The sequence below is a fragment of the Drosophila biarmipes genome, chromosome 2R (assembly GCF_025231255.1).
Source record: "Drosophila biarmipes strain raj3 chromosome 2R, RU_DBia_V1.1, whole genome shotgun sequence".
NCBI classification, from domain to species: Eukaryota; Metazoa; Arthropoda; class Insecta; order Diptera; family Drosophilidae; genus Drosophila; species Drosophila biarmipes.
The window spans coordinates 18,834,016-18,848,780 of record NC_066615.1 but is presented as its reverse complement, the minus strand read 5'-3'; the positions used below and the strand labels follow the sequence as shown (position 1 = coordinate 18,848,780).

At 41.7% G+C, this 14,765-nt stretch overlaps 3 protein-coding genes across 7 annotated transcripts in view; 2 read left to right on the top strand and 1 right to left on the bottom strand.

The window, feature by feature from the left end:
• The first annotated feature begins 1,856 nt into the window (after nt 1-1,856).
• LOC108022283 (Bardet-Biedl syndrome 4 protein homolog) lies at nt 1,857-6,110 on the top strand. Of its 2 annotated transcripts, XM_017091142.3 has the most exons (10): nt 1,857-1,935; nt 1,997-2,136; nt 2,194-2,306; nt 3,064-3,354; nt 3,420-3,576; nt 3,649-3,771; nt 3,831-3,915; nt 4,875-4,961; nt 5,505-5,716; nt 5,887-6,110. In XM_017091142.3, exons 1-10 carry the CDS (start codon nt 1,857-1,859, stop codon nt 6,058-6,060), a joined length of 1,461 nt encoding a protein of 486 aa, XP_016946631.2. In that variant the 3' UTR covers nt 6,061-6,110. The 2 variants fall into 2 exon arrangements, with proteins under 2 accessions (XP_016946631.2, XP_050743391.1); XM_050887434.1 differs by lacking the exon at nt 4,875-4,961.
• Nucleotides 6,111-6,447: 337 nt separating this feature from the next.
• LOC108022823 (G-protein coupled receptor dmsr-1) overlaps nt 6,448-14,765 on the bottom strand; it is a 33,011-nt gene continuing 24,693 nt past the window's right edge. For all 4 annotated transcript variants that reach the window (XM_044091836.2, XM_017091966.3, XM_050887436.1 and 1 more), the window contains 6 exons: nt 9,432-9,729; nt 8,460-8,631; nt 7,898-8,024; nt 7,485-7,679; nt 7,222-7,404; nt 6,448-7,081 (listed from right to left, as the gene is read on the bottom strand). In XM_044091836.2, the coding sequence (XP_043947771.1) occupies nt 6,760-7,081; nt 7,222-7,404; nt 7,485-7,679; nt 7,898-8,024; nt 8,460-8,631; nt 9,432-9,677 (1,245 nt within the window). In that variant the 5' untranslated portion in view covers nt 9,678-9,729 and the 3' untranslated portion in view covers nt 6,448-6,759. The remainder of the gene's footprint in view (nt 7,082-7,221; nt 7,405-7,484; nt 7,680-7,897; nt 8,025-8,459; nt 8,632-9,431; nt 9,730-14,765) is intronic.
• On the top strand, nt 13,429-14,199 carry LOC108022824 (uncharacterized). The gene is made up of 2 exons (XM_017091967.3): nt 13,429-13,489; nt 13,634-14,199. Exons 1-2 carry the CDS (start codon nt 13,478-13,480, stop codon nt 13,925-13,927), a joined length of 306 nt encoding a protein of 101 aa, XP_016947456.1. The 5' UTR covers nt 13,429-13,477; the 3' UTR covers nt 13,928-14,199.

Sequence of the window (14,765 nt, the reverse complement as noted above, 5' to 3'; positions counted from 1 at the left end):
AGCTTTGTGGGGGAATAGAAAACGCTTAAGGGTATAGATCTATAAGAACCAGCTAATTTATAGGCATCTCTTACGATTTTAAAATTTTAAATTGCCTGAACTTAAGCACATTTGCCTTTGATTCTTTCGGCCTTCTCTACCGTCCCTCCCTTCTTTGCATATATTTGTTCTATTACCCCTTTCCGCCTTTCTCTGTTCTATCAATTTTTTAAAGCATAGTAATATTTACTTCGTTTGAACATAGGCGCCGTTTTCTTCTTCTTCTACGGATGTGGGTCATTTTTTCACCGATCTGGTAGCACAGAGCCTGAAAATAGTTAAAATTCTAAAAATTAAAAAAAAAAGGTTTGGAACTGGGATAACCGCACACAGGCGCCCATTTTCACAGCAGTGGAAAGAGTTGGTAAGCTCTTTGAACAGTGGAGCTAATTTCGAAAAGCGCCGCTGTGGCTTTTTTAGGAACTAAAAAGGGTTGGAGAATCTCCACACAGGCGCCAGTTTCCAATGCAGCGGAAAGATATGGTACTATGTAAAAAGCGCCACCTTGACGTTTGAACAGTTCCTAAATATTACTTTAGATTTTTCCCGCCAGATGGCCGTTTAAGCATACCCATTTTACACTGTGTAATCGACTTTCTTACGTCACGTAAAATACGCTAGGTGCAGGAATTTCCGTCAGGTGGCGCCAATACTTGTGAGGGCTGTTTGACGGTCTGGCAACACTCGCCTTTCCACGCGCCTAAATTTAAAAATGAACAAGCAGCTTGACAAGTTTAGGTAACCGTTTTACTAGATACTTTTCCTTTAAAATATGTACAATAGTTAACAATTTCTTTATTTTATTTCATATTGATGAGGAAAATTACATAGAGTTATTATTCAAGTTCCTTTAATTAGTTTAAAGCCAATCAGTAATGTGAAAGCCCATATTAAGAAACCACTATTAAGTGTATTTTTGCCAGGTGCCTAATTTGTATTCCAACAAGACATGGCTAAACCTACGTCACTCTCGTAACATGCCATGTTCGTAATTGATTTTTAATCGGCTGCAATTGAAGCCCCTTTTGGTAGCGAATCCATCATGGCTGTCAATCTTTTTGGCCAGCTGCTGGTACTTCCTCTAGCCGCAAATCAAGTAGCCGCAGTGTTGCCTTTTCGAAGAGCAGGCATCGGCTGGCACTTCCCGTTTAAGATCTCAGATCTTGAAAGATCTGAGGGCGGCGCCGCAATCGATCGATTGATACAGATATCGGTGGTGATCTTGTACGATATTTCTCGTGCATTAATTGCTTTTGAGTTTTGGCCTGAGCTGCGTAAACAGTTTGAAATTTAGCTCACGATCACTTGTCTCTTGGCCCGAAATGGAAACGAGTGCAACAGACTTTGCCACTTTGCCACTTTGGCCGGTGTGAAATAAATTGAGTAATTAGGCGGTGTCAGAGTCGGGATTTCGGCGGCGAAGCCCAAAGAACTGGTTTATCCCAAGATCTGCTGGCTTGCCTTTTTGTCTACGCAATTATTTAGACCGTTTTAGTTTGTTTTTATTGCATTTCGATTAGTTTCGAATGGGTTTTCGACATGTTTGTCGCAGCTAATTAAAAATACACACCGCGGAATTTGCCTGAGGCCCGTTTGTGTTCTCCTTTTTGGCCCGAAGCAGAAACGTTCACTAATTCAGTTAACAAGTTAATTTCCCGCCCGGTCCGCCTTGGCCAACCCTTAAAAGTTGAGAGCCATGGCAACGCGCATTGTTGTCAACAAAGTTGCCGGGGCCAAAGCAAATGGAGATTAAATATCTGCGTCTTGCCTTTGAAGTGGAGCTTTTTTTCCATCGACCAGGAACGAGGAGACAATCGATGTACGAGCCGGGCACAGAGCAGATTAACTGCAACGGCACCTTCATCGCACTGCCCAGCCTGGAGGTGGTTCGCTCAGGCAAATGCAAATCCTCGAAGTTTTATCCACATTTATTTCACCGGCTCTTTCCCTCGATTAGCTCCCAAAATGCCCAGCGATGCCAACATTGATTGGCTGCTCCACATTTATTTTACTCGCCGCGAGTTCACGCGCTGCCGCCGCCTCATCGAACGTGAGCTGAATCGCCACCTGAATCCGGAGTACCTGTACTTTGTCCAGGTGAGACGGCGCTGAGCCCAACGAATGGTGTCCTTTCTAATTGATTGCCCTCGCCAGGGACTAATTGACCGTGAAGAGGGCAACCACATCGAGGCTCTGCGGCATTTGCAGAAGTCAGTGGAGCTGAATCCCAGGAACATCGAGACCTACAAGGAAATCGGTCGGACGCTGTGGGTATACATTTATGAAAATTTAGTAGTTCAAGTGTCACACTTAGTTGTAGGTTAACTTGACTATTTTCTGCATTCATTATCCAACACTTTTATTATGTGGAAAAATTAAGCTGAATTTGTCTGTAAATGTATGCATCTTGATATTATTCTTCTAAGTCGATTTCCTCGCCTTTAAAGTTATCCCCTGCCTATTACAACGTTTTTTCTATAGCCCCCAGCGCCTTGTTCTATTTTTGGATCTCCTTAGTTGACTCAAAAGGTTTTCAACGGATTACAAGAGTTTTGCGAATAAATGAATATTTGTTACCAACAGACAAAATAAATAATTTACCTCATTTGCTGTGCGTAGGATTCTAGTCCAGTTTAATAGCCTTATTAATACCCATGTTTGGTTTGCTCATTGTTGAATTTTCGATGAGCAGTGCTAGTTATTTTGAAACTACCACGTATTTTTATTTTTCGATTCAAATAATGCACACCTGATATTGACCAACTTTTTCCCAAACAAAAGGAACGCATGTGTGGCGCATCCTTACCGCCAGCGCACTATTGTGTTCTTTTACTCAGTTGGTGGTAAATCTGGTCTAATGATTAATTAACGTTGGCCAGACGAAATCAATCCTTTTCTGTAACCCTTGCGGTTATTTCAGTCCCAATTAAAAGCAGTTTAAATGAAAAATCAGAAAACGCTGCTCTATTATCATGCACTATAAGGGCTTGAAAATGTGAAACGCTAAACCAAATGGCTTTTCAGCTACCTGATGGGTCGGTTCAATCAGGCCCTGGGCGTTTTCCGGGAGGCGGAGCAGAGGAGCAGTCGGCCAGACCACGAGATATACCACTATCTGGGCGAACTGCTCTATCGCGCGGCCACCACACAGGGCCAGAAGGAGTTGGCCAACCAGCAGCAGGCGGAGGCCCGTTCCTACTTCGAACTCGCCGTGCAATCTGGCCGGAAACAGGAGAGCTACATCCGTTTGGCGGAGCTGTACCGGAAGGACAAACAGTACCAGCAGGCCATCGATGTGCTGGAAACCTGTCTTCAGTGAGTGGCTAATGACTTGGCTTTGGCCCCACGCAACGATTCATTCACTTTGAGACACATTTCAGCCTAACGCCCGAGAACTCGGAGGTTCTGATTGAAATCAGCGTGCTGTACCTGAAAATCAACGAGACGCAAAAGGCACACGATCGGCTGGCGGAAGTCGTCAGCATCGAGCGGAAATGCTCGCCCAAGGGGCTTCTGGCCTTCGGCGCCATTCTGCAGGTGAAAGATATCGCAATCTGTGTCGCCTAGTGTCGCACTTATGGTGCATATTTTTTCTTTTTGCCGATTCAGTCTCGCAACGATGTCGACGGCGCCCTCAGCAAGTACAGCCAAATCGCACAGGCTGAGCCGGAAATTGCCGAGCTGTGGAACAACATTGGGTTGTGCTTCTTCAAGAAGCAAAAATTCATTGTGGTAATACAGTGACAGGGTGAATCACCTGCGCTGCCATTTAAATGTTTATTAATCTTCAGGCCATTTCATCGCTGCGCAAATCCGTTTGGCTCTCACCGCTCAATTACAATGCCCTGTACAACCTGAGCCTAATCTACATTGCCTGTAAGTACTGCGAGGCTTAAAGGCACTTTAATAATAACTTTGTGAGGCAATTTTAGCTGCCTCACGTACAGTTTTCGTGCAAGTACAGATTTTTAATTAGAACTGTGGCATAAATTTCCCGGAACACTTTAGGAAAACAGCCAAAACCAACAAAACGGACAAAACGAAACCCCTGACAAAATGTGTGACAGAAATAAAAGCTGTCTAGTGTTCGGTGCAAATTTAACAAACACAATTGCTTCTGAGGACTTGATGCACATGAGATATCAGGTTATGAGAAAAACAATAAGCAGAATAATTAAGAGGCATCTGTTGTCCTGTAAAATTCTTTTTAGTGGCCCAATTTCTGGGAAAATATTAATTCCACAAGCCAAAGGTTTGCACTGACATGTATTTCATTAAAATTTTACGATAGCATTTCGTCGAAATTTTAATGAAAATTAAATTCCTGGCAAAATTCTTCATAACACCCTTTTGGGTCAAATAAAAATAAGTTAGAATGCAATTACAGATACAACAAAGAAAGTGTTAGTCTAGGTAACAAGGCCATTTCTAAAGCAAGCATTTGTTCATAATAAATAGAGTGAAATTGATGCCTTGCAAAATGTTTTTCGGTCCAGAAGTCCGAGGCCAAGGGCCCATCTCGACATTGCCCCAACATGCAACTTGTGCAGTGATTTGGTCAATACAGTTTCGGAACCAGAAAACAAAGAGCCTGCCCTATAAAAACAGAGACAATGGAGGCACCAGCTTTGTGAATCCGTAAGGACAAATATTCACTTGAGGCTACCCAGAAAGATAAACTGTGGGTGGGTTGGCTTTAATCAATCCTCAAAAGTACGGAGTAGAGTCCGAGCCGCAAGCTATTCGTGGCTACTGTGTTGTCACATTGTTTGTTGCCATTTCTTCCGTTAAGAAGAGCATCCGTTGCTTGTTTGTTTATCCCAACTTGGACGCAGCCGAACAATATGCCAGTGCCTTTCACACGCTGGCCGCTGCCATCAACCTGCGAAAGGATAATGCCGAGTGCTTCATGCTCCTGGGCCGTAAGTTTGTGCACTTCACTTAGCGAAAAATTCCAAATATTTCGTACATTAAGACTTTTTTTAAAAAATATAAATAGGTTTTTGTAAGAAAGTATTTTAAAAAAGTGTTGGCATAAGTCAAAGTTGTTTAGAAAATATTTATGGACACTTCAAATTCTTGCTAAAATTATATTTAAAAATTTTATTTTTAACAAATTGATTTTTTTTAGTAAGTCTCAATTTGATGCTCCTGAATTTATTTTACAGCTTATTTTTCAATAAGTAAATAAGTTTATAAGAACACCAGCTTAAGCTTCTGTATCTGCGGTTGTCGTTTTTCCCAAAGATTAAGAAACTTTAACAAAAAAAGAAGATTTCATTATTTACTAAATATTATACAACACTTTCAGAATAATCTTTGGTAAGTTCCCTGTTGCAGAAGTACAGAAAACATTAAATTTAATTTTCAACAATTTGTTAAACTATTTTGTAGTATTTTAATTGTTAAACATATTTGTAAAGTTCGGAACTATATTTTTTGAGTGTATTTCCTTTGCCCTGCAGTCTGTTTGCGTAAGCTGGACGATATGGAGAACGCGTTCGTGGCCCTGGAGAGGGCAAGTCGCATGGCCACCGGACAACAGGGTGGCGGTCGAAATCCTTTGGTGGTGCTGAACTTTGCCCTGTTTTGCTACGAAACCGGCCGATTGGCCCTGGCCACCGAGCAGTACAACCGCTTCATGAGCCAGGCCCAGGATCTGCTGCTGCCCACGGAAGTAAGTCGTCCGAGGTACCACCGCTCCCAGTGGATGTATGCGATGGCACGTGAATAGAAATTCCACCCCGTAATTGGTCTTTCACAATTTAATCCGAAAATTCCGCGCTCCGCAGCTCTTTGGGCAGCATTCGCTGAAGCCTAGACCTAATCTTTCTCCATTTCCTGCAGTACAAATTCCAAGCCACCAAGCTGAAATCCCTGCTGAGAATCTCGAACCAGGGCAATGGCATCCTTCTTGATTCCGCGGATTTGCAGCAATCCGACCTGGGCGAAAATCGATCCAAGGAACTGCTGCCGGACGAGCTGCCACTGGAGGTGAACGCTGTTGTCAGCCGGAATTAATTATGTACGGTTACCATAGAGCAATAAACATTTCCCCCTTGCGGTTCACATCAAACGTTTATTTGAAAGTGTTTACATTTATTTAAAAATAGTACAAGCAGCTTAGTAAGTACACATAAGAAGGATTTTCCAAATAGCCAATGGCAAACGCATTGGCAATTCGCTGCTAAACCAGTAATCGACTTATAATCAAAAAAGCGTTTGATAGTTTCAGCCAAGAAGAAAAAGCAACTCGGGGCTCTCGGAGTTTTTCTGTCCTCTTAGCATGGCTATTGTTTATGTTCATGGATTCCTGTTTTGTGTCCTTAGGGGAAAGTAAAATGTCTCGTATTCGCACTTAGCCTACTGAAAACTTACATATCAACACGAAATGGAAACACCAACTGGTTAACGAATAAATCTTAGGCCGTAGTTTAATTGGAAATGAAGTGGCACTTTTTAAAACAGCCAAATCACAAGCAGAATTAATTTTTAACCGATCGTTGCCATCAGCCAGTATACCTATATGTATATAAATCCCGCGCCTCACAGTTTCCCCTTTGTGTTACTCCAGATAACGAAACTTTTATAAAGTTTATAATTTAGAAAATTCAAATGGAGCTGGACAGGAACATCTTTGATGTCCTCCACCTAGCTAGGAGTCACCATCTCTTGCTCCATGGCATAATCACATCTTCGAGACACCCCTCCCAATGCAAATTAAACGCAGGTCGTGGTGACCCGGGTCAAGCGGGTCATCTCGGTGCTGCCAAAGTGCCGCTTCATGAAGAGGGAGCGGAAGGTGGTGCGGAACTGCTTCGACATCAGTCCGTACAGCACGAATCCCACGGCTGCATTGATCAGGGCCAGCAGATCCATGATTTCCCCAAAAGGCGGATAGCAGTGTGCGAAGAAGCACTTCTCCATCACGCCGGACAGCAGACCCAGTAATCCCTGCGGAAATTCGGTGATCAGAAACAGAACCAGTACCGCCACCAGCAAAAGGGTGGTGCGATCATTGCGACGATCACAGCGCGGTGGCCTATAATAAAAAATATAGAAAAAATCAGAAAGATATCTTTATTAATAAGGGTACCTAAATCATATTTTACTAATAATTCCCTAACTAGAAATAATTAAAATAAGGAAACCTCGAATTCCTAAGACCCATTGCTTACTCACTTTTTGGACTTGGATTCGTTCAGGTTAAGCTGGATGGCATATTTGGCGGGATTATTATAGTCTCGTAGCTTTAGCCGACGCCTCGAGGCCTCGCACAAGACGTGCATGAGCACTGCACTGATCACAATCAGAATGCCACATGGCAGAAGCTTGATGAGCACGGAATGTATCCAGAAATTAAACCTGAAAAGTGAAGTAAACAACACAAAAAAAAGACATCAGATGGCTTAGGAGGACCTCCAGATAGTCAGCATTCAACCCACCTGTAGAGCACCGAATCCTTGTCGAAGTACACGTGGTACATGGCCTCCGAGTTGACTTTGTCCACGTCGTAGGTCTCCCGCACCTGGAACACGAAGTACGTGGGCAGACAGAGGATCGGCGACAGGATGAAGGGCAGGAGGATCGCCTCCCGGGAATGTGCGAGCAGGAAGTTGGCACAGCCCCCGTTCGGATGTCTGTGGAATAGAGACGGTAACATTTGGCTATAAACAAAAGACGGGGGAAGAGAAGAGAAGCCACGTTGCCACATTGATGTGTTAGTCAGATTAGCCGGAGGTCGAATGTTCGAGTTGTGGATGCGGAATAGCGTGAGTGTGAATCGGGGCCAAGCTCTACATGGATGACGGGGTAACCCAGGCGAGATCATGCTTAACTGGCAAAGAGATCCACTCACCTGATGGCCACGTACCGCCACACGGCCAGCGTCACGGTCAAGCCAATGGAGATCGTGTGCAGGATCTGGGTGAAGTGCATGTGCACCAGCAGACAAACCGCCCAGGTGTAGCTCAGGTCCTTTTCACCTGTACACAAAGGGGTGTTTACAAAAGAAGTACTTTATATATGTTAAAAAATATCATTTTTTAGATAATCAGAACTATTTTTCTATATATGAAGGAGCCATCATTACGACCCATTACCTCTTCGGAAGGTGCGATATTTTAATATTGATAAATGCATCTTAAAAATTTCAATTATGTTAATATTATTAAGCGGAAGTCTCAAAAAATTTAAGATTGTGTATATTTTTTTTTTAATTATTATCAGTACTTTTTTATATATATGAAGGTGCCATCATTTCGACACATTACCTCTTTAGAAGGTGCTTTATGTGATATTTTAATATTGATAAATGCATTTTAAAAATCTCTATTGTGTAAATATTGTTAAGCAGAAGTCCCGATGTGTTAAAATTAATATATATTTTTTTTAAGTCCTTAAATATCAAACCATCTTACCCGGTCGCATGTAGATGTACTGATAGGACGTGTAGGGTATGTACTCCAGCATCACAAACATATCGGCCACCGCCAACCACTTGAGGATATTATTTATGGGCGTCTTGGCCATTTCCTTTCTGGTCAGGACCATTATGTTCAAGATGTTTGCTATTGTCCCGAATATGCAAATCTAGGCGATGGAGGGAAGCAACATGAATCAATATAAGACGGGCTCTTTATCAAACCGAAATTTTATAGCGTTCACATACTTCCGATTGATTGCACCCCCCTTGGAGACCGGAACGGATAAATGTTTTATTCATTCGGCTCGTGAGCAACTACGCAACTGACTTGGACTTTCAATTTACATTTCTCGCAACATTTCCCATTTCACTCTCATCGGAAAAATGGCACTTTTGTCCTGCTTTCCCTTTATAAAGTGCGACTACTACTGCGCAGGAATGTAGAAATGAATTCCCGCAAGTAATGGCAGGATACTTTTCAAGGATTTATCGGATTTTATTCCTCAGCTAAAGTAAGAGATTTTTCTTCATTTACTAATCACATTATTTGACATTAAGCGCGCCCGAAAGAGGGCCAACAAAGAAACTTACTGTCTGGAAATTAAAATGGCAAGGAAAACACATTAACGCCTCAGCCACATCAAATATAATTTATATCCCTTTGGAATAAAAAGAATCCTTTCTGAGGGAAACAAGACGAAAACAAAAGACCCAGATTCCTTGGCCCTAATTTGATTTGTTATTTTGATGGTTAGGCTGAGCGCACCGAATAACTTTAACTCGGAGAAAGGACCGACTGCCCCGACTTGGGACGAAGTTCAAAGGTGAAGCCGTCCCTTGAATTCATCAACAGACTAAGCGAACCCTTCTTAGACCTCCCTCCTTGGCCTTGGCCTCCCTCGCTCATCATTAGTCAAATTTTTGCTTTGTTTTCGGGTGGCATGCCTGGATGCGGAGTCCAACTCACCATCAGGGATACGTAGCCATGGATGCTGTTGTAGGCTCGCAGCCAGTTGTAGATTTCGCCTTGACAATAGCCCTGGCACTCATCAGCCTGGGACGACATGTTCTTCATCTGGTATTCCTGCCAAAACTTGATGAACTTCTCGACATCGGTGCTGGTCAGCTTGTAGTCCTTCAGAACGGTCGCGTTGAATGGTAGCCGAGGATGCAGCTCGGCCGGAGCCAGGTGACTGCTGGTTTCCTGCATCATTACGTCCTGAATACTCCCTTTTTGTTCGTGTTGGATGACTGCTAATCAGAAGCTGGAAGCAAGGAGGCTTTCATTTCACAGAGAAAAAGTTCTATGGTTTTGAACGATCATTTTTATATACTAGCATTATGTAAGCAATATTAGTTTTCAAAAGAAAACATTTAAAAAAAAACATACACGATATATATTAGGGCGAAATTCGAAAGAAATGTACTTTAAAATCAAAATGCCAGGTGTTCCCCGAACTTCGCTCGAAGATATTTTTGTGACAACACCGAATAAATAATAAACATGGTTTAAAAACTACCTAAACTTCTGTTAATGTAGTATTTTAATTCCTATTTATCGTGAAACGCATACAATAAATCGGATTCCATTTAGTTTTCGCCCTGTGCTGTTGTTCATTAGCTGGGGGAGTAAAAGAGAACAACTCTTTGGTTCAAAATTCCAAACGTCAAGGGTGACGGTTTATTGACAGTCGAGCATTTGGCAATCCAATTAATCTCTCCTTACGAGCTGAAAACAATACTGACAATCAAAAATTTCTGGGTTTCGGCAGCCAGTAGTCTGTGCCATTGCCTAATTATGGACCTGTGGTGTCGAAACACCCGGCGAGTGGCATTGCAACTGTGCGGCATAATTAACAAAGCGAAATGCAATTTTGAGTGGCCAAAGTGGAGCTGAGCTCACCTGTCCGCATGTCCACCTGTGGTTCAGAATCAAAGCTGCCTGGGCGTTGTAGGCAATTAATTGGCAACGCACTTGGAGGGAAGTCCGAATGGACCCAGCTGGTCTAGATGTACACAGGCATTTATTTACCATTGTTCTTAGTTTAATAATTATTAAATAAATTATTTAGGTAAAGGTTGTTCTAGCATGGTTAGTTTTGGTTTTAAACTGCATATTTCCAATAGCGTTCTTGGCCCTAAGCCTACTTTTCGAACCTAATAATGGGTCTTCTTTATTTGATTATTACTAAAATTGCGCTACCTATCTTTTAAACATATATATTTTCCCTTTCGTGGATGGCCTTTTGTATGGTATTTTTAAAATCCAAGTAAATCTAATTTTTAGATTTTTATTTATTTTTTTTAAATTTTTTGCACATTTTTTTGTTGTGTAAAAATTATGTTAGCACATGACACTGCCACTCCAGATCACTCAGTTGGCCGAGTCGAAGTGGAAATGTCCACGCGTCGTCGAAGGTGTTGCATTCGGCTAATGGCCCCCGACGAATTTGAATCTAAATCAGAATCGCAATCCTGTTCGCAACTAATTTCACAACCCTGGCTCTCTGCCAGTCTCCAAACGATTGCGTTGCCTCATAAAGTATGGGTATTTTTGAATAACTACCGCTGTGCAGTGTAGTTTCCATTGGACTTGGAACTCGCTGCCAGTCAAACCAATATCTGTCAGTGGTTTTGATGTTGATCGATTGGCCTTTCGATTTTCTCAAACGCATACATCTGTTTCACCGTGGGCAATTATTCGTTATGGTCGCACATTAAAACGAAATAAAATCGAACCACATCTGCACTCACCTCTGGAGCCTAATTTCTGCAGGAAAGTAAATCGGATGAGAGGAAAATTACAGAAGGTAGCACACAGGGTGGTATTACGAAAATATATTAAAAAGCAGACCATAAACGGAAATTACTTTCTTTGATTTACGCATATGCCAAGGGTAATTGAGGACCTTTTTGAATGGAAAAGTAAGCTTATTCTTGTTACCCACAGCTGCTTTAAAAGGTCCCAAGCTCTTTTCTATTTATAAAATAAAGGCATATTTATAGGCTAATTTGCAACTCCCTTCAATCGAGACCGTTACTTATTTTTAGCTCTTTAAGTGGGCTAAGGGATTATTTTCCCTCTGTTAACAAGTTTCCTAAGTACAAGTATACAACTTTTCGTAACTGGTTTTCCCCCCACTTCCTATCCAGACCAAAGATCCCACGAAACCCAGAATTTAATCAAGAAATTATCATTTTGCCTTCTGCTGCCAGGAAGTTCCTTAAGTCATTTTCTATTAACCAACACGCGGCCTTGGCAAAAATATGTCTTAACAGGTGGCGCACCCACGGAAGATGGCACCACCCACTAGCCACCCCGAAGGGAGGAAAAAAATGGCACCACCAACTGACAGCTGCAGATAAACAGCAATGGCACTCCGGGCATTTCCTCGACCGCCTTTGTTTCTGCTTTCCGCCATTTGCAAAGTCGTTAATTAACGTTCCGCTTGTCAAATATGCGTATATGTGCGCGTCTTCTCTCATTTTTTATTGGCCCATTTTCCGGCGGAAACCACGGATAGAGAAGGGACTCCAAGGAGCCTTATCTAGTGTGGCCCAGGCCGTATAACTCCCGCTGGGCCAATCGACTTAGCGATCCCCCAGCCCAGCTCCCCGCTATTTTGTGGCCCATATCAGGGCCATAGCCAATTATTAAGGCCGTTTATTGCAGCACTTACCACTTAAACGCTCCCTAGCAACTGGCTTACTTAATGGCACAGCCTCCAACTACCTTAAAGTGTCAGTTTCAATTAGCCAAGGTAAACAAAGTTAAGCCATTTGCTTCTAAAGCCGCTGGCTGGCTGCTAAATGGTTTACAATTTGTTCAATTTACCCAATATCATAATAGAATTCAAGCTCGTAGAAAATTAATTGCGAACATTTGTCATCGGCCAATTTACCCAGCTGCATGTTAGGCTCTTTGCCATGATTTCCATAGATTACAGCCGGGATAAACAAAGCTTGTTTGCATTGGCCATTGACCACTATTTCATGAGCCAAAGCCCAATCAATAAAATAAATTGGCAGCCCCATTTTGCATGCGGTTATTTAAAAACAAATTTAAATAAGTATAGTTGCCTGAGTGCTGTGCTTAATATTGATCATTTGTTCTAAGTTTAAAGGAAGATATAAATTCCCTAGTTTAGTGATATTTAAATTTGCATGTGTGTTAAAACAAGTCCAAGAAGGATTATTCGTAGAGTGCTTGAAAGAATTCACCAGCTTAAGGCTGAAATATTTAAAAGCCACAATTTTAAGAACATAAATACTTTAAATTTGCCACAATTTTGTACAAGTGGGTAGTTGAAATAAATCACATTCCTAATAATCACACCAAAAATATGTTGAATAAATAACATTTTTGGCTCCGACTGGCTTCAATAATAAATACGAATTATTCATCAGAATAATAACAAATGCTTGAACTCTTTGTGAGGAAAAACAGGCATATTAAATTCCCAAAATGATTTCGATTTTAGGCTGAATTTATTGATTTGATGGCTTTGGCATTTAATAGAGCGAAATAACCGAGATGAGCATATTGACCAGAGCAGCTGCTGATAAATTATGGTGGCAATTGGCACTCAAAGTGAGTACTCCACATAATTTGCTGAATTAAAAACCAATTTATGTGGACTGGCAGTGGCGTTCTGGCGACACTCAGATGCCCAGATACATTCGGCCCCACTCGGATACTCACATCCACATCCACATGCACATGTATCTACACTTTGAGCCGCTTGGCTTGTTTGTGCAATTTTGGCTTGATGTGGGCATATATTTTTCTCGATGCGTGTCTTGTACGATTTTTACTTTATTTTTGGGCCTAAATAGTTTTCGCCTAATGAGTGCGTTTGACTTAGTTTTGAGTGAGTTTCTAACAATCCGAGCGCAGCCTGCCAGTTGTATAAATAAAGTGGTTCTGACCGCCAGTATCGTTAGTTGAATTAAAGCCAGTGTGAAGGCAGCTTGAAAATCGCGAAGAACATAAATCTTATTTCGACCAACAAAATGAAATTCACTGTAAGCTTGGGCGTAGCTCAGAAAAATAATTGCAAAAACGTTGAGAAAAGTAACCTTTTTGTCGAGTATTTCTAAAATTTCCCCCCCTCGTTTTATCCTTTTTCCCGGTTAAACACTAATGGAAAATTCCTGGAAACGCATCAGTTGCTCCTGCTCATCGCCAGCGTTGCCTGCATTGTGGCCGCACCCGCACCGGCTCCCGCCGCCGAGGAGCAACAAGAGTCCGCCGTGAAGGCCAAGAGGGGCTTGTCACTGGGCTTGGGTTACCACGCCCCCCTGGTGACCCATTCGCATTACATCGCCGCCCCCACGGTGGTGCACCACGCTCCGATAATCTCGCATGCACCGCTCATCGCCCACGCGCCTCTGATTGCCCACCACCCGATATCCTCGGTCTCGTACCACCTGCCTAGCTACCACTCCATCCACCACTTCTAATTTCCTCGGCGGCACCAACAAGTCACCTTTGATTTTCAACAGCACACCCCAATTTTCATAAATGCATTCGAATTCCAAACAAAGAGTCCAAACAATTCCCCAATGCTTTGTAAATAAACGTTCAAGTCAAGTGCGGTTTCCTTAAGGTTTTGCTCTATTTTATTGGCATTAAGATTGGTATTTAATGGGATTGAAGATTGGTCCAGATATTAAACAGCCAAATTATATTGAAACCAACGTCGTAAATCGATCACATCTGTAATCTCACCAAAAATATTCAAGGATGATTGGGTCTTTTCTCCTTCATGTAATTTGAGCAGTACTTCAAATCTAGTAAAATAATGAAATATTTTACATATATTATTATTATAATAGAATTTGGTCATACTCTTTAAAGTCTTCAGGGTTGCATTTTGTTTTTCCTTGATTGAGGAAGCGCAAGTTCTTCAGAAATGGAACATCTAATGTTACAACAAAGTAACTTTATTTAAAAAAAAACTAAACTAGCATGCCTTTTAAAAGGTATTTAAAAAACTAAGTCCATCTTAAGAAAAATCAATATATATCCCTTCAAAACTACGGAGTAAATTAGTTTAGATTTTAGAAAAATATTTGCAAAGCTTACTTTTTGCTTGGTTTAAATTCGTCTACTTATTTCTGAACCAGTTTCTATTTCAGAGGGATCTGCATTTTTGGGGAAAATTTGCCTGGAAATCAAAACAGAATTTATATACACAAGCCCGCTTCGGTTTCGGAAGTTTCCATTTCAAAGCTAGTTGATAACTTGCTGCAAGTTATTAGTGGCGGCTGAAATTTTTCCACCATGACCGTGTATTGC